Here is a 24,357-nt window from a genome sequence, read left to right as displayed (position 1 = left end):
TTCTGTGCCTGGTGGGGTGACCCAAACCTTCATTCCTGAAAGTTTCTTGGCCATTGGTAGTCCTGCCTGGATTGGGTTGTTGCAGTTTTCCATTGACTTGAATCACAGGGCATGGTAGTACTAAGAGACGCCCTAGGGGATCTCCTGTATTCCAGGAAAACTCTTCTTTACCTCCATTGTGTAGTTGCAGTGCTATTTCCCCTTGATAGTCAGGATCAATCACCCCAGCAAGTACAGTAATCCCCTTCCTTGCCTGTTGATTCATCAGCACAAAAAGCCCAAAGTGGCCAGGTGGCAGTCTTAACTTCCAGTTCAATGGGACTATTGTTGTGTCTCTGGTGGAATTACTCCTCCTTTTGGAACTAAGACTTGTAGACCAGCAGAGCTTAAGGTTGCAGGGAGAGGAAGCAAAAGTTTTCCTAGTGGATCACTAGGAGTGATAGTGAGTGGTGCCACTCCTGTTCCCACCTTGATTCCTGGACCCATGAATCCTGGCTATGGGAGAAACAGCCCCATAGAGTGGATGCTGATTCAGAGCATGCACAGCCTCCTGGAGAATTCTGCCCCAGCCCTGCAAGGTATTGCCACCTAGTTGGCACTATAATTGAGTCTTCAAAAGGCCATTCCACAGTTCTGTCAACCCAGCTGCCTCTGGATGATGGGAACATGGTAAGAACAGAGAATTCCATGAGCATGTGCCCATTCCCTCACTTCATTTCCTGTGAAATGGGTTCCTTGGTCAGAAGCAATGCTGTGTGGAATACCATGACAGTGGATAAGAAGGCATTCCATAAGTCCATGGGTGGTCGTTTTGGCAGAAGCATTGCATGCAGGGAAGGAAAACCCATATCCAGAGTGTGTGTCTATTCCAGTGAGTGAATTATATGGCCGAAGTGGCAGAGCAGCTTGCATAGCAGCCTGGACCTGTCACAGAGCTCCATCTTGTTCCAGCCCCCAATCAAAACTAGAAGCTTTCCTGGTCACTCGGTAAATGGGCTGGAGTACTCACCCAAATGAGGAATATGTTGTCTCCAAAATCCAAAGAGGCTAACTAAGTGTTGTGCCTCTTTTTTGGTCATAGGAGGGGCCAGATGCAACAGCTTATCCTTCACCTTAGAAGGGATATCTCAATGCCCACACAACTGGACACCTAGAAATTTTACTGAGGTGCACGGCCCCTGTATTTTTGTTGGATTTATCTCCCATCCTGTGCCACGTGAACACCTTACCAGTAAATCTAGAGTAGTTTCTACTTCTTGCTCACTAGGTCCAATCATCATGATATCATCAATAAAATAGACCAGTGTGATGTCTTGTGGGAGGGAGAAACAATCAAGATCCCTGCAGAAAATATTATGACATAGGACTGGAGAGTTTATATACCTCTGAGGTAACACAGTGAAGGTATACTGTTGGCCTTGCCAGCTGAATGCAAACTGTTTCCTGTGGTCCTTACTAACAGTTATTGAGAATAAAGCATTTGCCAGATCAATAGCTGCATACCAGGTACCAGGGGATGTGTTGATTTGCTCAAGCAATGATACCACATCTGGAACAGCAGCTGCAATTGTAGTCACCACATGGTTAAACTTATGATAATCCACTGGCATCTTCCAAGACCCATCTGTTTTCTGCACAGGCCAAATAACAGAGTTGAATAGGGATGTGGTGGGAATCACCACCCCTGCATCCTTCAAGTCCTTAAGAGTGGCATTAATCTCTGCAATCCCTCCAGGCATCTGGTATTGCTTCTGGTTTACTATTTTGCTAGGCAGGGGCAGTTCTAGTGGCTTCCATTTGGCCTTTCCTACCATAATAGCCCTCACTCCATGAGTCAGGGAACCAATGTGGGGATTCTGCCAGTTGCTGAGTATGTCTGTTCCAATTATGCATTCCAGAACTGGGGAAATAACCATAGAGTGGGTCCACAGACCAACTGGACCCATTGTGAGACAGACCTGAGCTAAAACTCCATCAATCACCTAACCTCCATAAGCCCCTATTCTGACTGGTGGACCTAAGTGACGTTTTGGGTCTCTGGGAATTAATGTCACTTCTGAACCAGTGTCTAATAATCCCTGAAATATCTGATCATTTCCTTTCCCCAGTGCACAGTTACCTTGGTAAAAGGCTGTAGGTCCCCCTGGGAAAGGCTGGGAGGAAAATTAACATTATAAATTTTTGGCAGTGTAACAAGGACCTTCCCCAAGGGTACCCAGCCTTCCCTCATTCAAGGGGCTCTGGGTCTGTAAACTGTCTCAAGTCTGTGAATTGATTAAAGGGCCGAGACTCTCTGTTTTTGTAATTCAAGTTAGACTTTTGTTCACTTGACTGAGAATTCTTCTGCTTATACAGATCAAACAAGAATTTAATAGACTGCCCATCTATTTTACTTCTAGGTACTCCATGATCTACTAGCCAATGCCATAAGTCCCTGCAAGTCAGATTACTTTGACTGCTGTTTTGAGCCTGTTTTCCATTATGGTAGCCATGCCCATTTTGTCTTTGACAATTAACTGCTGCCATGTGGCTTCTGCCAACTCGGGACCCGATTATCCCCATTGTGTTTAAGGATTCCAGCTCAGTGACAGCAGTTCCCACAGTAAAATCTGACCTCTACCGAGAAGGGCGACTACAGAGTTCTTCGGGGATGATGGAGCTAGTCTCACAAGTTAATTCCTCAGGTCCTGGTAAAAGGTGTGTCCTCTGGACATTCCAGGGGTGTGTGAGCAGGTCTTCCAGATAAATTCACTCTAACGTTCCAGTTTCTCTAAGCCTTTGAGTCCCCTCCTCGACATTATACCAGGGCAGTTCTGGCATTTCAACCTCAGGTAGTGTCGGCCACCTTTTGATCCATGTTTCAGCCAACTACCCAAATAAACCATTAACACCCTTTCTAAACACTCAAGCTACAACATTGAATGCAGAATCTCTGCTTAGTGGGTTCATTTCAGTTAATTTAGCCTGATTAAACTTTATATTCCTACCACCATTACCCACACCTTCAATGTCCATTACCACAGGTATTCCCCTGATTTCTTTCTATATAAATTGGAGAACTCATGCAGTTCTTTTGGAGTATAGCGTACTTCCTCATGGGTCACACTTTGTACCTCACCCTTCAGGGCCTGTTGGGACTTTAGTCTAGTTATAGGTCTTGAAGCAAAGACTGGTGGTAGGGGTGGGTCATGAAAAGAATTAGAAGTATCCCTCAACCCACTTACCTCAGGACATTCCCTTGTGAAACAGGATTAATCTCTCCAGACAGGAGTGAGGGCTGCTTCCTCAGGAGAGGTGATTATAGGTTTAGCAGGCACTGAAGGGTTAATCTCTTTAGGTGGAGGTTGGATGGCAGGCTCCTCAAGGCAGACTGGAGGTCCAGAAGCTGTTTCCTCAAAGCAGTCTGGAGGTTGGGTAGCTGTTTCCTCAGGGCAGACCATTACAGGTATATCTAGCAAAGACAGCAGAATGCAGGGCTCCAGTGTCCTTACTGCCATTATTATGAATCCATATGTCCCCACCCCAAGTTTCAGGATCACATTTTTTTCCAATCAATGCCTTTACTTTAACAGCAGACACCCTGCAAGGTTGACATTTTATTTTATGTTGTAAATCTGCTATTCGCACAGAGACTCAGGGTCTGGTTTTCAGAAATCTCTAGTCTGCAGCTACAGGAAATAAGATTTTCTTTCAGGGCACACATAGAAACCTTTACAACTGTCATACGGCAGTTAAGTTTCAAATCTGAAGTCTTGAGCTCATCCCTTTCTCTTATAACTTTATCTAGAGTATCTAAGATGAACCAGCCAACATCATTATACCTCTTAACTCCGCAAAGCTGTTGAAGTGTCAAAAACACTGTCACCCAGAGCCTTGCTTTGTACGAGAGTATGATTAGGAGAATCAAATGGTGATTTTTTTGCATATCTCCATTGTCAGCTCACGTCATGGACTGTCAGTGCCATCTTGATTATTGGAAATGGAGTCATTAGTGCCTTTGAATCTAATCAGAGAAGAAAACCAATTGTAAAAGCCCATTTTAAGATTCTGTTTCTCAAGAACCACTCACATTACCAAGCTGTATTAGTTAGAGTTCTCTAGGAAAACAGAACCGACAAGAGATATCTATAAATACGAGTTTATAAAAGTGTCTCACACAACTGTGGGGATGCACAAGTCCAAATTCCATAGGACGGGATGCATGAGTCCAAATTCTGTAGGGCAGGATGCACGAGTCCAGATTCTGTAGGGCAGACAGTAAACTGGCAACTCCAATGAAGGTGTTCAATGAACTCCTCAGAAGACGCTGGCTAGCTGAAGAAGTGAAGGTCTTTCTCTTTCTCCCTTTAAAGTCTTCAACTTATTGGATTAAATCCAGCTGATAGAATTCTCTTGTTACAGGAGACAAGCCCTTTGCTGATGTAATCAGTCACAGGTGCAACCAATTGACTGAAGGATTTAATAAACGAGTCTTCTGGTTTATTAACCAGCCACAAATGTCCTTGCAGTAATGGTTAGGCCAGTGCTTGCTTGACCAGACACCCTGGACACCATCACCTGGCCAAGTTGACACATGAACGTAACCATCACAACCAGGGAACATACTTGGTGCTGGGGATCCAACAGCATATGGGAAGTTGTGGGGGCAAGACTACAGAGCCTTTGATGATTTGAGTGGGGGCCAGTATGGCTGGGTACTAAGAGCACCGAGAGGGAGGTGAAAGAGGAGCAGCAAGGTGGGGCTGGAGAGGACTGGAGGGTACATAGTGGGGATTATAGACCAAGAGAAGAGTTTTTTATGTTGTCCCAGGGACAACATGAAGATGTTGGAGGGTTTTAAGCGACAGAGCAACATTTTTATGTTTGCATTAAAAAAATATTTCCTTGGCTGCTGTGTGGTGAGTACTTGGTGAGGGGAAAGAATGGAAGCGAGGAGACCTAAGGAGGCTATTGCAAGAATCTAGGGGAGAAGAGAAGTTAGTTGGGTCTAAGGTGCTGGTGGTAGAGATGGAGGGAAGTGGCTAGATAGATACAAGAGGAGTTTAAGATGTAAAATATACAGACTCAGTGTTAGATTGAAACATCTTTGAATCTTTCTCAACTCCTTGATTTCTTACCTGTTGCTCCTATGTCAAATGGATGATATGTTACTTCTTCCTCATCCTTACTGCTAACAATAACAAGACTATAAAGCTACCACTTGAGTGTTTACATTTCAACCCCCTGGAGTAGGCCATATTATTATCAGCAGATTAGAGCTCAAGGAATGAGATTAGAGAGGGGAGGTAACCTGTCCAGGTTCACTCAGGTGACAGGCAGTGAGGGTGTGCAAGCAGCCTGTGCTGTGGACTGTGCTCTTACCCACCGGTCTAGCCCTGTCCCTCCTACCTTGCGTGTGATCACTGCAAACGGGCTTCTCTCAGGTCTCCCCTAGCCTGCAGTCTCTCTTCTGGTGCATTTCCACCACACCACCACATCTCCCTGTAGCTGCATTTCCATCTTTCCATTCCCCAGATCCAGAACCACCATGGCTCCCTTTTGCCTTTTTAATAAAATCCTCAAGTCTCTGATTTCAGGGCCTTCTATAAACTGACCCTCTCTACCAATAAAATCTACTTCCTCACTTTTCTTTTGCAGAAAAATTTAATAAATAAACATGCATTTATATCATTTTTGTTGTTTATATATTTTAGATATTTTATTGGTCTGCAATATAGTTTGAGTTGGGATAAATGCTGGGCTTTCCTTTAGAATCTTATCAAACAGCAATGCCATTCTTACCATTCATTTTGTGAGTGTTTTTTTCCCCTGAGGTAAGAGGTGTTTGTGAGTCCAGGTGTAGGTTAAGAACCCAAGACCTAGAAAGGGAATATTCAGAACGCTTGCTTTAGGGAAACCCCTTAGGGTTCCTACTTGTATCCCACCAACTATGGGGCCTGGGGGGCTACTATACTTCACTACCTGTCAGTTGCCATGGCTGCAGGGGATTTAGGAAAATCTTTCAAAACCCGTCTTGGAAGCTCACAGGTAGAAATGAAGGCACTGAGAAAGTGTGGCCCGAGGGTGTGTGGAGGGCACTCGGCCTGCACAGCAGAGGAGGAAACAAGTGGCTCACATTCTGCAGAAGGGCTTTGAGTGATTCTCAAAGGATGCTGGGAAGTGGATTGTTCTAGCACTGGATGTTTGAGGGGGAATCCTGGCTGCAGTGGAGCATTTGCTGATTCAGAGGCCAGAACTGACAATAAGAAGCCACAGGACTGTTGGAAAAGTTAATACATATTGACAAGGGGCAAATTCACCTCATGTAGACTGAAACCTATTATATGGGGAAGGAGGGAGAATAGCATGGTAGTCTAGAGGTAGGGGGGCTACTTAATTTATCACCAAAACTGGGACACTTTGGGGAGGGAAAGGAGGGCCGTGATCATTATGTTGGGTTGACAGACTGAAGCCAAACCATCCTGGGCCAGCCAGGACACAGACTTACCCTAGTTAGAGCCCAGGCCCTAGAGTCACGGGAGCTGGCCTTGAATCCTGCTTCGCCACCACCTAGCAGCATGTCTTCCGCAAGTCACTTAACCTTTGGGAACCTTTCCTTCCTCTGCAAAGTGGGAGTTAATAAGGCTGTGTGCCTCACATAAATGAGCTGTTATGTGAAACACTTAGAACAGGGCACAGTTATCAGCGTCATGATCTAGCAATATATGTGTACATTATAAATACATGGATATTATATTTACTCACAAATGGTAAGCTATGTATGCCTGTGGCCTATATGCAGACATAATACATAAACATTTGTGGCTCTCTTGTTCTAATCCTTTGAATTTGGAAAATAGCAGATTTTTTCTTCTGAAGTACTTAGGTTCAGAATCATAGAAACTTAGTAATTGTAAGCATGTGAGTGCTTGTGCTTTGATGATAAAGTTAGGAAAATAAACCTGTCACTAAGGTGTTCAGCCTGTTGGGATAGAGCCCCCCTGAGCCATGCGACTGACTTGTTGGATCCTCCTGGTTCCGTAGGAAAGCCTCGTGCCTGCTCCCTGGTGTCTGTGGATGGCGGGGGTGGCCGGGAGGCCTGAGGAGAGGGAGCTATTGTCTGTTGAGGGCAGAGGGCAGCCCACCTGAGCCCCAATTCCATGACCCCCAGTCTTCTGATTGGTCGTTTGGACCTCCCCTCCCCCAACCTGATACCAGATAGGAGGTGGCCTGGGCTGGATGTGAATATTCTAGTCACTAAAAAGAGATTCCCCCTATTTCTACCTCTACTGTATTTAGTATTCTGGCCTTTATAGTAGTCTCAGAACACAGAAAATGATTTGAGTGCCTCTTCTCAATTCTCCTGAAGATAACACTTGACTAGGACCCTCGTAAATGCCTAGGAGAGAAGGTAATGCTTTACATCCAGTGGATGCCTTGGGGTATTGAGGTTTAATTCTTTCCTGAGACCCCGATGGGAAAAGCTGTCACCTGAATCCGTTTCTCAGAGTTTGCCCAGTTCAGATTTTTGCTGTAGCAAAACCGTAAATTACTGCATATCATGGGCCTTTAGAGAAGCTGGGAAATATTAAAAATTGGGAGAGTTCATTCTGAGACTACCAAAGGTCATGTAAATAATTTTATCGAGTAGTTTTTTTTCTTTCCTAAAATAGATGTCATGTTGTTTATTTGGAAATTATTCAAGCTTCATAGTCTCTGCTCTGCCTTAATCCCTTTCCACAAACCTCATCACCCCCACCCCACTCCCCAAAAGAAAACCGCCACCCCTACCAACTGTGCCTTTGGCTCCAGAGCACCTTTGGTAGGTGGTGCCTGAAGAGCACCCGGGAAAAGAAGCCACTGATGGTTTGCACGACGTGATTTGTGTAGCACGACGTGATTTGTGTAGCATTGAAGGATTGTGTGGACGCTTATTTTACTTTCCTTTTGCTCACAGGACACATTTAATATCACTACCAAGAAATCCTTTCTGGATATATTTCTGCCTGATGGAAGGAGTATTAAAGTCGAAATTCTGACATCAGATACTGCTGAAAGAATCCTAGAGGTAAACTTTATCTAAACTCCAGCTCCAGAACTGATTTTAGCAATGGTTCTGGCTGAAAGCAGGGGCTAGATTGTGGCTATCTTCTGGATGCTTCCTGCCTGTCATCTTATTCTGTGGATAACTTGTCTGGAGAGATGCCAGGATTTTCTGGAAGACTGACTGTCATGTATGTGTCCTAAAATTGTTGTAAAATGACCTGAGAAATAATCACAAATCAAAAGCTCATTCAGCACGGCTATAGTTTGGATGCTTAATGCAATTTATTTGCTTGCTTACTCGCAAGCTGCCAATACAACCAATACACAATAACCAGGCCAAGGACACACAAGACATGTAGCAGTGGTGGATACCAGAATCTCTAACAGCTATCGGCCCAAGGCCGACAGGAGGCAGGTGGGCACCCTTAGCGACAGGCCTCGGGAACTTGGTCTGAAGCCATCAGCGGGAGGCGTTGGGGGCATTGTGGCAGCGAGGGCAACAGCAAGGCTTGCAGCATAGCTCGGGTGCTGGATCTGGAGGTCAGAGTGGCCGAGTGTGAGCCAGCCCCTACTTGATGTTCACTGGAGTGGCATCTGCACTGGGCTTTTATGCCTCAGAGGTCTGGTCATCAATATTCTAATCGCAGCGTGTCTTTCTAGCACAGCATTGAGACAGTCCATATCATATCCCCACACAAATATTATCACTTGTTACAAAAACGTTTTTCTCAATTTGTTTACATTACGATAGTGATCGATGCTTACCATGTTTTGGGGATTCGAGATCATTAATATTTCAATACACAACACTGACCAAGGAAGCTGAGATCCAACCAATCCTCCAGGGCCCCTTTGGCTTTTCTCTCCCTGTGGGAATCAGTTTTCCCGAGGTTTCCTAGGTCCTTCCTGAGGCTGGTGTCACTGCCCTGGAATTCAACCAGGGAAATGCTCTGGAAATACGCAAAATGCTTTATTAAGGGGTGCCTTATGGATGGGAGCAGGAAGGGGGTGGAGCCCACTTGCGTCTGAAACAGGCCTTACAGGGGTGAGCTGGTAGAGATGATGGGAGACGGGGAGCGTTGTCTCTCCTCCCCTAAAGGGTAAAACCCTGAAACCAACACTCCTGGTCCACAGGTTCCAGAGAGCCAGACCTTATTTTTAGTCAGTTATCCGAAGACTCCAAAGACAAGACCCAGAAAACGTCTCCCCCCTCTTCATATTTGTCTACTATCAGGTCTGCTTCTTGGGACTTCCTTCCTCTAAGCTGGGCTGCAGAGGCAACGCTGTCTTCTCACACCCACATACTGTTCCCAAGAGGGTTTTATTTCTAATCCTCCAGAGAAACATACAAGGGAGAATAAAAAGTTATAAATAAGAGGAAGTTGAAAAGTTCCAGGACTTTCAAAGGATGGACTGTCCTGGTGCTGGACAACCTGACCCCTTCTGAGCTGGAAGCAGAAGTGCTCCCTGGTGGGCTTCTGGCTTCCCTTTTCTCTCTCTCCAGCCTGCCTTTACCTGAGGCCATGTGTTCTAGTTTGCTAATGCTGCTGGAATGCAAAACCCCAGAAATGGATTGGCTTTTATAAAGGGGGCTTATTTGGTTACACAGTTACTGTCTTAAGGCCATGAAGTGTCCAAGGTAATGGATCAAGAATTGGGTACCTTCACTGGAGGATGGCCAATGGTGTCCAGAAAACCCCTGTTAGCTGGGAAGGCACGTGGCTGGCTTCTGCTCCAGGTTCTGGTTTCAAAATGGCTTCTCCCAGGACATTCTGCTCTAGGCCACAGCTCTTCTTCAAAATGTCACTCTTGGTTGCTCTTGGGGCATCTTCTCTGAGCTTCTCTGGAGCAAGAGTCTGCTTTCAACAGCCATCTTCAAACTGACTCTCATCTACAGCTCCTCTCTCAGCTTCTGTGCATCTTCAAAGTGTCCCTCTTGGCTGTGGAGCCTCTTCAAAATGTCACTCACAGCTGCACTGAGTTCCTTCTGCCCGTTGGCTCATTTATATGGCTTCACTGATCAAGGCCCACCCTGAATGGGTGGAGACATGCCTCCATGGAAATATCTAATCAGTTATCACCTACAGTTGGGTGGGGCTCATTTCCATGCAAACAACCTAATCCAAATGTTCCAACTTAATCCCCACTAATATGTCTGCCCCACAAGATTGCACCAAAGAATATGGCTTTTTCTGGGGGACATAATACATTCAAACCAGCACACCACGTGAAGATTCCTTCCTGCACCTGAATCCTCTTCCTAGCCTGGAAATTCAAGCCCTCCATGTTCTCCCTATCTCACTGTAGCAGTTTGCATCCCCAAATTAGGAAACATCCCTTCTCTAGATCTTAGTCTTACCCGAGAATGATTATTTTGGGCCTTTCTTCCTACTGAAGTCATCATACATGTCCTGCCCCAACCTTTTCTCCACTCTTGGATTCCAACCATGTTGAATGATAACAGCCACCTGGTTGCTGAGGCCGTACATCAACAAGTTATCCTGGGCTCCCCCTCGGATATCCCCCAAATCCCACTGGTACTGATTCCAAATCTCTATCATATTCATGCCCTACTCCCTGTTTCCATCTCTCTATCTTAGATCAAGCCCTCATCTTATTTCAAGCCCTCGTCATTTCTCATCCAGGTTTTTACAGCAGCCCCTTAACTGGTCTCCCAGCTTCCAGTCTTGCTCATATTCTGTACTGCTTTCCAGAATGATCTTTCTAAAAAGCATCAACAGCCCTTGAGGGGGTTGAAGCATGTTAAGTTCCCAACTATCGCTGGTGTGAATCTCAGTCCACAGCCTTGGATATGCAAAAAAAATATTTTTTAGAACTTAGCTCCATTGGCCCCTCTGTCTTCAGGCTGCTGGTTTGGGGTGAAGTTTATCCTCCAGTAATCAGGAGTTTCCTTCCCTCCTCTTCCCTGGAGTTGAGCCCTAAGGCAAAGCCTTGGAAATGGGCCAATGCTTGGTGTGTGTACAGGATAGCCAGGAGGCCAGTGTGGCTGGAGCCACCTCTGCAAGGAGAGGCATGGGCAGTGCAGTTGGAAGCAGTTGGAACCCTGTGAGGACTTGGGCTTTTCCCGTTAGAGGGTTGGGAACCCCTTGGGTCTCCGAGCTGAGGTGTGGCATATTCTGACTTACAGTTTAATAGTGTCAATCTGGCTCCTGGGCTGAAGGTAGAAGAGGGAGATAAGAGTGGAGTCAGACTATCAGATAGGAGAAGTGGTGGTGGCTTAGATCAGAGCGTCTTGGTGGAGAGTAAGACATGGTTGGAGTCTGCTTAGGACAGTTTTGGAGAAAGGGCCTGTAGGGTTTGCTAATGGATCAGATGGGAGGTAAGAGAGAAGGAAAAGACAAAAGTGATTCCTTGACAGGAGGGGCGTGCAGTGCCCACCTGGCACTCTGTCCCCACAGGTTATCTCTGAGCTGTCCACTGCCCCTTTGAGTTCAGCATCTCGCTGATGCTGCTCAGTGCCTGCCAGGACACAGGGCTCTTCTTGGAAGGCAGTCTGTGGCCCAGTCGCCCAGGTGACTGCAAGGCTGTTCTTCTCCCAAGTCCTGAGGCCTCCTTGGGACACTGCCGAGAAGCCAGTCCTCTCCCTCCTCCATGCAGATGCACATAGTGCTTTCTCTCTTCCTCCCCACAGCTCTGGGGAATTCCTTTAGCCTCAGGAAATCTATCCTTCTCTTACAGGCAATTCTTACCTCTTTAGAAATTCTATTATTTTTAAATTACACCTCCCCCATACCTCCTCAAAGTTTTCCTGAGGACTTAGGATTTGGGGAGGAAAAGTCGGAAACCATACAGACGCTTCTCCCTTTTTGCTATGTCACATATTGCTCCTGAAGCAACAAAACACAGCCATATGAACAGGAGAACGAGAAACAGGGAAAATGCTGGGAAGAGAAAACAAAAGGTAATATCTTAAAGTATTTTTCCACATGCACATTACACTGCCTGTTTGTAGCATCTTTCCTCTGTGTTTACACCAAAAAAACAAAAACAAAAAAACCCAAAGAGTTCCCTAGATTCCTTTCCCTGAACCTACAAAGTGGGAGACAGATGCATTCACGAAGGAGAAGGTCAGCGATTGTGCGGTGCCGGGCCACAAACCCAGGTGCCTCCAGGGCCTGCAGGCAATTTAGAGAAACTGCAGCAGGATGTAAAGTGATTGGACATGGCTGGGCTTGTGGAGAACTGGCCAGCACTTGCTTGTCCTAACGACATCATTATCAACATGTTTCTCCAAAACTGGGCTTGCAGGCCAAACAAGACACAGTGCAGGCTAAAGATGGCTGCATTTGGCATCTCCCATCTGCTAGGATTAGGATGAGTCCTGGATTCGAATTCTAGCACTGCCACTTTGTAGCTGTGGTTTGGGCAAGCTACTTAATCTCTCTAGACTATGTCTAAGTAATTATAGCAGTGGTTCATGATCCAAAACAGTGACAGTATTTTTATTGGTATTGTTACTGCTAACGGAGTGCTGAAAAGATATTAAGTAAGGCAGTAGTAAGCCTAGGGTTACAACAATACCATCTCTTCCAGTTTTCCGTGTAACTAAAAGCATAAATTTCATGAGGTACATTTGTGGTCTTAGAAAAATAAGTTTTCCCTCTTCCAATTGCACTGCCTTGTGAGAAATTCAAACCCACAACACTGTTTCACTAGTATCAGGTAAGTGCAAATGGAGATTCTACCCTAGAAGAGGAAGAGCTTCCCTAAAAGGTAGATGTGAACACTTGGCCAGGCTTAGGTATAAATTCTCTTCCAGAGGCTGGGAAATTCTCTAGCTTGCATAAAAATATAATTTAAGTTGTGAAAGAAAAAAGTATTTTCTATATCTTCTCAAGCACATTTGCTACTAATCTCACTTTGCTTCCCTATCACCACCCACCCCCCTTCACATTTTACTTTATATGTGTGTGTGTGTGTGTGTATATATATATATAATTGAGATTGTTCACATACCATACAACTATCCAAAGATCCGAAGTGCACAATCCATTGCTCATGGTACCATCATACAGTTGTGCATCCATCACCACAGTTAATTTTTTTTTCAATTTTTAGAACATTTTCATCACTCCAGAAAAGAAATAAAGACACACAAAAAAAGGAAACTCAAATCTTCCCATATCCCTAACCACCACCCCCCTCCATTATTGATTCATAGTTTTGGTATAGTACATTTGTTACTGTTGGTGAAAGAATGTTAAAATGCTACTAACTATAGTATATAGTTTGCAGTAGGTATATATATTTTGTCCACCACAAGATTCATTGTTTTATACATTCCCATCTTTTAACCTCCAGCTTGCCTTCTGGTGACATACATGACTCTGAGCTGCTCCTTTCCACCTCATTCACACCATTCAGCACTGTTAGTTATTCTCACAACATGCTACCGTCACCCTTGTCCATTTCCAAACATTTAAGTTCACCCTAGTTGAACATTCTGCTCATAATAAGCAACTTCCCCCCGTTCTTTAGCCTCATTCTATATCCTGGTAACTTATATTTCATGTCTATGAGTTTACATATTATAACTAGTTCATATCAGTGAGACCCTGCAATGTTTGCCATATGTGTCTTATTTCACTCAATATAGTGACGTCAAGGTTTCTTCATCAACTCATTTCTTTTAAGATGGTTTTGTTCACACACCATACATTCCGTCCTAAGTAAACAATCATTGGTTCCCTGTATAGTCATGTATTTATGTATTCAGCACCATCGCCGCTATCTGTATAAGGACATCTCCATTTCTTCCACAAAGATGGAGGAAGCGTCAAAGAAGGCAGAGAGACAAAAGAAAAAGAAAGGAGAAAGAGAAAAAACCAACCAACCAACAAACAAACAATCAAAAAACAAAACTTGATAGCTAGAAAGCGACAAAAGGAAAGATAACATTAACCTAAAGTAGAATAAAGAGTCAGACAACATCACCAATGCCAGGAGTCCCATACCCTTCCCCTATTCCCCACCCCCCCATATGCATTTAGCTTTGGTATATTGCCTTTGTTATATTAAAGGAAGCATAATACAATGTTTCCATTAATTATAGCCTCTAGTTTGCATTGATTGTATTTCCCCCCCAATCTCACCCTATTTTTAACACCTTACAATGTTGACATTCATTTGTTCTACCTCATGTAAAAACATTTGTACCTTTTATTATACTCATTGAGTACCCTAGGTTTCCCTGAGTTACACAGTCCCAGTCCTTATCCTTAGTCTTTTATTCTGGTGTCCCATATGGTCCCAGCCTTCCTCTTTCAACCATGTTCACAGTCATCTTTGTTCAGTGCACTTACATTGTTGTGCAACTATCTCCCAAAATTGTGTTCCAAACCTCTCACTCCTGTCTTTTCCTTTCTGTCTGCAGTGCTTCCTTTAGTGTTTCCTGTAGAGCAGGTATCTTGTTCACAAAATCTGTCATTGTCTGTTTGTCAGAGAATATTTTAAGCTCTCCCTCATATTTGAAGGATAGTTTTGCCAGATACAGGATTCTTGGTTGGTGGTTTTTCTCTTTCCATATCTTAAATATATCACTCTACTTCCTTCTTGCCTCCATGGTTTCTATTGTGAAATCCGCACATAGTCTTATCAAGCTTCCTTGGTATGTGATGGATCACTTTTCTCTTGCTGCTTTCAGGATTCTCTCTTTATCTTTGATGTTTGATAATCTGATTATTAAGTATCTTGGCATAGGCCTATTCAGATCTATTCTGTTTGGGGTATGCTGTGCTTCTTGGATCCATAATTTTATGTCTTTCATAAGAGATGGGAAATTTTCATTGATTATTTCCTCTATTATTGCTTCTGCCCCTTTTCCCTTCTCTTCTCCTTCTGGGACACCGATGATACATAAATTCTTGCTTTTTGTTTTGTCCTTAAGTTCCCAGAGACATTGCTCGTATTTTTCCATTCTTTTCTCTATCTGTTCTTTTGTGTGTAGGCTTTCTGGTGCCTTGTTCTCCAGTTCCTGAGTGTTTTCTTCTGCCTCTTGAGATCTGCTGTTGTATGTTTTCATTGTGTCTTTCATCTCTTGTGTTGTGCCTTTCATTTCCATAGATTCCGCCAGTTGGTTTTTTGAACTTTCGATTTCTACCTTATGTACGCCCAGTGTTTCCATTATATGGTTCAGCTCTTTTGCTACATCTTCCCTAAACTTTTTGAATTGACTTATTTTTAGCTGTTTAAGTTCCTGTATCTCAGTTGAAGTGTAAGTTTGTTCCTTTGGGCCATAACTTCATTTTTCTTAGTGTAGGTTATAGTTTTCTATTGTCTAGGCATGGTTTCCATGGTTACCCCAATCAGGTCTTCCCAGACCGGAATGGGCTTAGGTCCCTGAAGGAAGAAATATTCAGTATCAGGGTGGATCTTAGAAAATTGGTACACCCTGTGATGCCTCAGGTCTCTGTGCTTTTCTGTCCAGCAGGTGGCGCCTGTCAGCCTGTAGCTCCAGGCTGGTGTAAGGAGGTGTGGCCCGTGGCTGTTTCCCCCAGGCTCTGGGGTCTGGTTCTGAATGGAAGGCAGGTAGTAGAGCTAGAGAAGATAGACCCCCTAGGGAGAGGTCATTAGCATTTCAGTGGTCTCTCTCTGACTGTGCTGTCTACACCTTGTCTGGGTCAGAGCACTGGGAACTGAAAATGGTTGAGGCTTTCTCCACTGAGCTGAAACGGACTGAAAGTCCCCTTCATGGCTAGTCCGCAGTGACCCTCCGGCTCTCCAAGGTCAGTCGTCATCCAAAGCCTCTGTCTGCTTGTTGGGGATTCATAGCTCGTAGTGAGCAGTCCACACTTGCTAATTAAAACCCCAGTTGGAGCTCAGCTGAGCCATATCTGCTTGCTGGGAGAGAGGTTCTCTCTAGCACCAGGAGGCTTTGCAGCTTGGGCTGTGGGGGGAGGGGTTTCCCAGCTTGGATCCGCAGATTTTACATAGAGATTTTATGCTGTGATCTTGAGCGTTCCTCCCAATTCAGGTTGGTGTATGATAAGTGGATGGTCACATTTGTCCCCCAGTAGTTATTCTGGATTATTTACTAGTTGTTCCTGGTTTTTTATTAGTTGTTCCAGGGGGACTAACTAGCTTTCACACCTCTCTATGCCACTGTCTCCCACCTTTTACTTTTTAATGAACTCTCTGAGAACCGACAACAGGTTCAAATCTCTTATTCACTTTTTTAATACACTAGTACTATTGTAGTTTTATTGGTGGTTGTGTTTTTTTTTTTTTTAATCTTCATTTTATTGAGATATATTCACATACCACGCAGTCATACAAAACAAATCGTACTTTCGATTGTTTACAGTACCATTACATAGTGGTACATTCATCACCCAAATCAATCCCTGACACCTTCATTAGCACACACACAAAAATAACAAGAATAATAATTAGAGTGAAAAAGAGCAATTGAAGTAAAAAAGAACACTGGGTACCTTTGTCTGTTTGTTTCCTTCCCCTATTTTTCTACTCATCCATCCATAAACTAGACAAAGTGGAGTGTGGTCCTTATGGCTTTCCCAATCCCATTGTCACCCCTCATAAGCTACATTTTTATACAACTGTCTTCGAGATTCATGGGTTCTGGGTTGTAGTTTGATAGTTTCAGGTATCCACCACCAGCTACCCCAATTCTTTAGAACCTAAAAAGGGTTGTCTAAAGTGTGCATAAGAGTGCCCACCAGAGTGACCTCTCAGCTCCTTTTGGAATCTCTCTGCCACTGAAGCTTATTTCATTTCCTTTCACATCCCCCTTTTGGTCAAGAAGATGTTCTCCGTCCCACGATGCCAGGTCTACATTCCTCCCCGGGAGTCGTATTCCACATTGCCAGGGAGATTCACTCCCCTGCGTGTCTGATCCCACGTAGGGGGGAGGGCAGTGATTTCACCTTTCAAGTTGGCTTAGCTAGAGAGACAGGGCCACATCTGAGCAACAAAGAGGCATTCGGGAGGAGGCTCTTAGGCACAACCATAGGGAGGCCTAGACTCTCCTTTGCAGCATGGTGGTTGTGTTTTGAAGCATCATTAACATTTGTGAAGAGAGAAAATATCATCATGGCTTCTTTTGCCAACCCTTACTCCCCTCAAAAGAAGGTGTTTGTATTTGCCCTTATAAATTATAGAAGGCTTCTCTAGTCTCCCTCTCCTTTTTTCATTCCTCTTCTGTTTGCCTTGATGTGTAAACTTGCTGTTTTCACTAAATGAGTCAGAGAAGGGAGTCAACTAATTTGAGTAGACATGTGTCATATTTACTCTAGGAAAAGATGTCTTTACTTAGCTATTAACTACCAGCATACACTCAGCCCCACATCCCATCATAGCCTTCACACAACAGCCCTATTTTTCGGTTTGGGGTTTTTCCAAGGGCTGGGGAGAAGAGTGAGATAGAAAGAAGGGATGTGGGAATGAACATTAAGTAAAAGTTGTGAAAATAATTCCAGGCTATTCTTTATCTTCAAAGCTATACTGAGAACACCCACTCATACCATCCACCTAGTAAGACTGCCTCCTGAGGTAATTTACAGATCTTTGACAAGAAAAGCACCCAGCTGGAGCTGTGGTTAAAGTGCCAGCTTCCCTATAGGGCTGTAAAAGCGAATCCTTGTGTGTTACAGAGGTGAGTTAGTGAATTACAATGGAGAGTGTAAAGCAGTTGCTCAAGAGCCCAGTCTTAAAGAGGGGCTGGGCAAAGTGAAGATACTTTGTGGTAGGATGGGAAGTTCCTGCCAAGGGCAAGCGTAAAAGTTTTGGGATTACAACTTGGTGGCCCATTGGTAAAAATGAAGCGGCTGGTGTAGGAATGAAATGTCAAAGAGGAGCATGAAATGAATTCAGCCCGTACCTGGGATCTGAGGTTTTCACTGAGAAAATGCCATAGAGCATTTGAATTGACCACCACAGGAGACAGTAAAGCAAGGCTGGCCTGGGAGTCAGAGCCAGACAGTAGCACACAGAGTTTTATATGCCAGTCAAGTGATGGGGAAGGGGCACCTGGCCTTCCTTTTTCGATCATCTAGTAACCCACAGGAAGGTAAATGGGTGCAAGTGCTCTACGGGCAGGTTATCACTGAAGGACAGGTGTTTGAGAGGATGACTGCTGCCCTTCAGTGGACAAAAAAGACCCAAATGCTCTGGGGACTTGAGGCTCAGTCCCTTTCTATATATGCGATGGGACAGCAGCCTCAGCTGGTGGGACCGACTTTTATTTTCGTTTCTCTAATTTTCTGTGTTGGAAATTAGAGAGTTGGGAAAGATTTCTTTTAATATGCATTAGTCCATGAAAACACTTTTTATTGATATTTTAAGGCAATTTCAAATTTTATATGCCATAGTAAGCATGGTGGACACTCCTAACTTTCCCCTTTTTTTTGTCTTTGGTTAAGGTGGTTTCGCACAGAATTGGACTGTGTCAGGAGCTCTTGGGCTACTTCAGCCTATTTCTCATTCAGTTGCACAAGGAAGACAAGCTCTCTGGTAAGGAAAGAAGAAATGCGGGACAGGCAGGGGTGAGCAGGAGCTCAGCCCAGGAGAGTGTGAGTCACAGCCATGGGGGGCTGGTACCCCTAGGGAAGCTCTCCTCTATATGGTCCCTACTACTTTCTCAGCCCTTGGATCAAAGGTTTGGGGGTGGGAGGTTGCATCTCTGTACAGGGCGATCCAAGGGCAAGGGTGGGGAGGTGAGAACCATAAAGAGGTAGCACGGCCAGGAGCAAGGTGTCATGTCTTTCTGAGAATACCTGCTGGGCCCCCATCCTGATACCTGTGCGCCCTGTCCCCTTCTGCCCTGGCCCTGACTGCTGTGCACCAGCATATCACAACCTCCATGTGAATGCAGTGCTTCACTCCAGGTGCTGGGACATCCCACCAGAGCAGAATTTCTCCATGTTAAGGAATGTTTGTCATAAAAGATGTTGCTGATATCAGTAAGTTCTTAGATTCTTTTTAAAAAGGTATCATGAGATAGTGAAAGGTGACAATAAGATTCAGATAGCTTCTGCTTTGCTCTGCAGTGCCTCTCTAGATATTATAAGCTTTTTAGTTGTGACATGGTATCAGTTACCTTAAGGTAGTTCACATACATCCTTAAGAAGTTGTGGGACGTGGCTTTGAGTTGGAAGTTAAGGGATTTGAGTCTTGGCTCTGCCCCTAATGGCTGTGTGTGCTGGCAAAGTTGCTGGACCTCTGTGGGCCTCAGTTTCTCATTCTGTATCACCATGTAAAATATCCCCTACTCAAGTTGGTATTTTATGAGGAGCAAATGACATTTTTTGAGTGAACTTCAGAAAGTTAGAAATGATATACAAATGCAAGAGAAGATTATTAGTCTTATTTTACTCTTTACACTATTATTTTATTTACACTATTAACATTTTATTTTCTCATTTTAAGGTTTCTGTATGTAAACTATTTGAGCTGTTTTAACCAGTAAGACTCCCTTTACCCCTTCTCTAGTTTTGAAAAAAATGGCAGACTTTGAACTTCCCTATGTTAGTCTTCAGAGTTCAGAAGTGGAAAACTGTAAGGTTGGACTCAGAAAGTGGTAAGTAAGCATTTGCTGGGACAGTAGGCATTTGAGAGGACCTTAATTACCATTGCTGATCAGAACTTGTCTGAGTCTTGCCACTACCCCGAGCACAGCCCAGACAGCTGGAGAAAGACCAGGAGCTCGGGGAAGGTGAAGAGCAGAACGATAGAGAGAGGGTGGAATGAATCAGAATACTTGCTGTAAAGAATAGAATGTTGAGGATACTTTCACTGGTTTGAAGTAAAAGAAGGAGTGTTATAATGAGGATGATGGCCAGTCATTCTTCTCTACTGAGAGGCAAACAAGAAAAGGCCTGGAAAATGGGGTCTCAATATATGTTAAAGCAGGTAATGGCAAGTATTTGCTGGCCATGGGTTTGCTTTGGAATGGATTATTGACTTTATTAATTGATAGAATTTGTTGATGATTCCAAACAGGTATGATCTGTCTTTTAAACCGTGTCTTAAGTCAAAGACTGGACTCAGCCAACTTACAGTGAATTTGAACTCTTAGTATTTGGCTGATATTCCTAAAGGATTCCATCAATAAATGCATTTGTACCAGGGCCACCCATATTACTAGATCAATAGAACACAAGTGTCACTCTGCAGGAAATACTGTCATTTAACCCCATAATATAGGATCCAGTGGAGAGCAAAACAAACTGAAAATAACCATAAGTATGAAGCAGGAGCCACACCCACATCTATACACATCCTGCAATCTGTAGGTTTCAGTATTTATTACCTTGGCTCTGTTGGATTGTTTCTTGGGTTCACTCTCTCTTGGCCCAGTAATTCTGTAATCTGAGCACACAAGCTTTAAAGAAAGACATTTTGAAATCTAGGAACAGTGTTTATCTCTGACCTTGTGGTGATTTGCTAGGGCTGCAGTTGTAACTTTGAATTTTGAAAGGCTATTCCCACCAAGCCTAGAAGTTCATATTCTGCTGTTTGAAAGTACTCTGAAAAAAGGTCAAAATCTTGTGGCATAGATCCCTGAGAAGTAGATAAGGCCATAGTTCTATCTAGGAGTCTAGGGAATATCTTTTCTTCTGGAAGCTTCTTAGTTCAGTGAGTGACTGAGCAGATGGGTTCCTAGAATCAGACTGTGGGAATCTAAAATCCCAGCTCTGTCAACTTTTAGCTGCATAACTTTAGCTAAGTTACTCAAGTTCTCTAACCTTCAGTTTTTTTTATCTGTAAAATGGGACTAAGAATAATAATAACAATGTCTACCTTACGAGATTATGTGAGGGTTAAATAAAGTTATCCCATAGGCTAATAATATCTTAGCCATGTTCTTGTTTCATTTATAATGATAATAGTAACAAAATAAATCCCTGAGGCTTAGAGTTTTCCCTCACGAGCTCTCCTGAGAACTTGATGCTTACCTTAATGTTTGAGTTGCAAATCAGGTTTTGCCGTATCTTCATTAAATAGGTACATTCTAGATTATAAGTACAAGATAAAATGTCTGCCCCACCACAAGCCAGCACCTCAGACCCAGGCAGACTGCCTTGGGAAGAAAGGAGGCCTTACTTCTGTCATTAAAGCTGAGGATCAGGTCACTGGAAAGGGAGAGTCCCATTATCTTTCCAGAGTGAGGACTTGCTAGGTGGGAACAGGGAGGCTTGCTCGCCTGCCAAGAGCTGTGTCATTCCCAAAAGGTGAGGCTTAGTTGGAATTTTAGGGATTTTTCTCTGTCTGGGAATTCCCTGGGTGAGTCTAGCCAATGATGATATGGCTCCTTCCAGACCAGTAGATGTCTGCCCTGCCTCTTAGAGCCCTGATCTGGGATGGGTCAGGGGTCCTCTCTAACCCTGTCGTGAGACAGTTGGTATTCCCTGCCACATGGGCCCCTGGAGTGGGTGGGTAAAATAGCTAAATATAATACAAGTAGGAATGGTTTGATTCCTTCTCTCCACCCCCCAGAATGAAGTTGAGTCTTGAGCAATATTTTTATCCTTTTCCTTCAATCCTATTGGTATATTTAACCTACAATTCTGAGTGCAGTGATTCTGCTTACCTCTGCCTTCTGACAGACCATAGATCAGCCACTACACACCCTTCCTGAATATTTCTGTGGATTCTTAGCATGCTACCGTGCTTGTACACTGTATTTCAGTTTATCCTGACAATTCTTGACTTTTTTAGGCAGATGTGGAGCCTCTGCTATTTGCAAGTTTCTCTGCCAAGACCCAGGGGTAAATCTAAATGAGACCCAGTTCCCCGGGCTCAGGGGTCTTCACATCTGGTATCAACAAAACTTGATGAGAGCAGAGATCAGGATAAGCTCAGGGTGCACAGAGGATATGTTGCTAAACACAGCCTTGGGGAGTCAGGGACCGAAGCTAAGCTTATAGGGAGAGTCAGCCAAGGTGGGGAAGGAGCCAGGCCTTGTGCTCTTCCAGGCCCTAGGAGGTAGAGAACACTCGGCTGGAATGTGGAGTGTGGGGAAGGTGATGAGAGATAGAATGGGAAATGAAAGCAGACGTAATCCCAAAAAGGCCTTGGAAGCAAAAGAGTAAATGGTCTAAGTCCTGGGACTATGAGATTCTGAAAGGTTACTCTGGAAAGATCACGCTGGCTGGAGTGAGGGGAGTGAGTTTGAGGGCACAATGACTGAGACAGAAAGCCTGGTTAGGTGGTTGCTGGAGCAGCTCAAGCAAGGGATGAGGCAGCCTGGGAGGTGAATGCGGGTGTGGGTACAGGGCATCTGTGTATGCCAGGTGCTGTGGGGTGGATGAGGCAGCCTGGGAGGTGAATGCGGGTGTGGGTACAGGGCATCTGTGTATGCCAGGTGCTGTGGGGTGGAGGTAGGGGTTGAGTGCAGGGCTTGGTGACCAAGAGTGGGCACAGACAATTCCTCCAAAGCTTTATGGTATTTCATTGTGTTGTTGTTTGGCAACTTTATTCTCAGAGTCTACCAGGCAAGTCCTTACAGAATAAAGGAAACAGAAGAGGTAGAACTAGGAAATATAGGGATGTAGCCTTGTTCAAAGAAGGGGGCTTTGTTCCTAAGATAGAGAGCCAGCGCTTTAAAGAGCAGTTACTCCCAGGTGTGCCTCGCCAGAATGGTTGCTGCCTGTCAGCCGAGTTCTAGAAGTCAATTTAATGCCCGTGGATTCTGCAGGTATATGGATCCCTCCCTTGACGCCAGGCTGATGGATTGCAGAGTGGCTGGAGAGCTGATCTACCTGCAGGTGAGGTAACCAGGAACTGTCCTGATGCTGTGTATTCTAGACCATTTTAGTTTGGAATCACTTTTTAAAACATTACAAAAATGTAATATGTAACCAATAGAGACAGTTGTCTAAACCTGAATCCCTCATTTTACGGACCAGCTGTGAATGAGGTACTGTACATAATGTAGTTGAGTGATGAATTGTGAACCCATAATCAGGATCAAACTTTTTCAAAGGTAGTGAAACAAAAACAGATATGTGACCTTGGCTACAGGACATTTAAATCTCTGTATTTCAAAGTCCCGAGTACCCTAATGATGAATAATGTGGTATTGATTGACACCTACTGCCCTGATTCCTGGCTGCATTCTTTCTTTAGCCATGCTCTCGCTTTGACATTGTTGCCCTGGGTTAACCGTTCTTCCAGGGCTCTAACGTCAAGTAGAATTCAGGAAAGAAAAAGGCGTTTAGTTCTTCACACTCAATCCAATTCCATTCAGATTTGGTGTCTGGGTTCAGGTTTGAGAACAGCTGAAACACAGAGAAAGCCTGAGGGGTAAGGACTGCCTACCCGGTAAGAATTCAGTGGCTTGGGTACGGTGTGGTGATCATACCTGGGTTTTAATCCAACCCCTGCCACTTACCTGCTGCATGGCCTTGAAAGTTATAACCTCTGAGAACCTCACTTCACTCATCTCTAAAATGGGAGTCATTGTTCCTACCCCACAGAATAGTTGGAAAAAGTCAACGAGCAAAGCCAATCTAAATGGTTTCTCATCAAATTTTAGTTATTTTTCTTCTCCTCTCTAAACTTCAAATCCTTTTCCCCCAACCTAAGTGGCACTATCAAAAATTTATTCAGTTTCCATTCTCTTGGAGATAAGGCACAGTCTACCAAAATCACTGAGGGGGGTGACACAAACTTATATTCAGACTAAGGTGTAAATAAGTGCCTGACCACTGACGGGAATTATTGGATGTTTGCTTCCTGTAGGCACTGGGCAAGATACACTGAGGGGTGGGACAAAAGGTTTTCCTTCGAGGGGTCTACAGTGTAACTGAGGAACAAAGGAAAAGTCTCTTAAAGTGAGAGTAATTAAAGCAGCACCGGCTAAGTGTACAGCTGAGGAGATGCCCAGCTCATTCCAGAGTGAGCCTTGGGGCCCGGCTAGATAAAGGGGAAGACTGGGAGCCAGGAGGGGAGAGGGGACAAGCACAGATAATGGAGCTGGAGCAGGGAAGGCGGACAACGGGCTTGATTATTTCTCTTTTTCATTTTGCTTAAGGACAATCCTGATGAGCTTCCTCAGAGGGCTGTTGTCTTCAGTGTGATTTATGCCGTTTATCCCGTGTTCTGCTTAAACCCACAGTAGATTAGGAAACTTGAGGAACACGTTAGGATTTGGAGTCGGGGAGCACTTGCTGATGGAAGTTACCTAAGGCTGAGCAGACAGAGCCCAGTGATATATGTATTCACTTTTAATTTTTTTTAAAAAACTTGTAAATTTGTTTTCATCTTATAACATTTGCAAATATGCAAAAGCTCAAAAATGAAAATCAGCACCATTCAGAATCTTAAATCAACCATACTTATAAACTATTA

General features: G+C 44.2%; 1 protein-coding gene across 5 annotated transcripts in view; it reads left to right on the top strand.

The window, feature by feature from the left end:
• Window positions 1–24,357, top strand: part of SNX31 (sorting nexin 31) — a 100,778-nt gene that overhangs the window by 47,212 nt on the left and 29,209 nt on the right. For all 5 annotated transcript variants that reach the window (XM_037803259.1, XM_037803258.1, XM_037803257.1 and 2 more), the window contains exons 5-8: window positions 7,937–8,047; window positions 18,426–18,516; window positions 19,495–19,582; window positions 22,703–22,772. In XM_037803259.1, coding sequence (XP_037659187.1) covers window positions 7,937–8,047; window positions 18,426–18,516; window positions 19,495–19,582; window positions 22,703–22,772 — 360 coding nt within the window. The remainder of the gene's footprint in view (window positions 1–7,936; window positions 8,048–18,425; window positions 18,517–19,494; window positions 19,583–22,702; window positions 22,773–24,357) is intronic.

Source organism: Choloepus didactylus, chromosome 14 (genome assembly GCF_015220235.1).
Source record: "Choloepus didactylus isolate mChoDid1 chromosome 14, mChoDid1.pri, whole genome shotgun sequence".
In the NCBI taxonomy this organism is placed as follows: Eukaryota; Metazoa; Chordata; class Mammalia; order Pilosa; family Megalonychidae; genus Choloepus; species Choloepus didactylus.
Note: the sequence above shows the minus strand (reverse complement) of the source record. Positions and strands in the feature narration are given on the sequence as shown.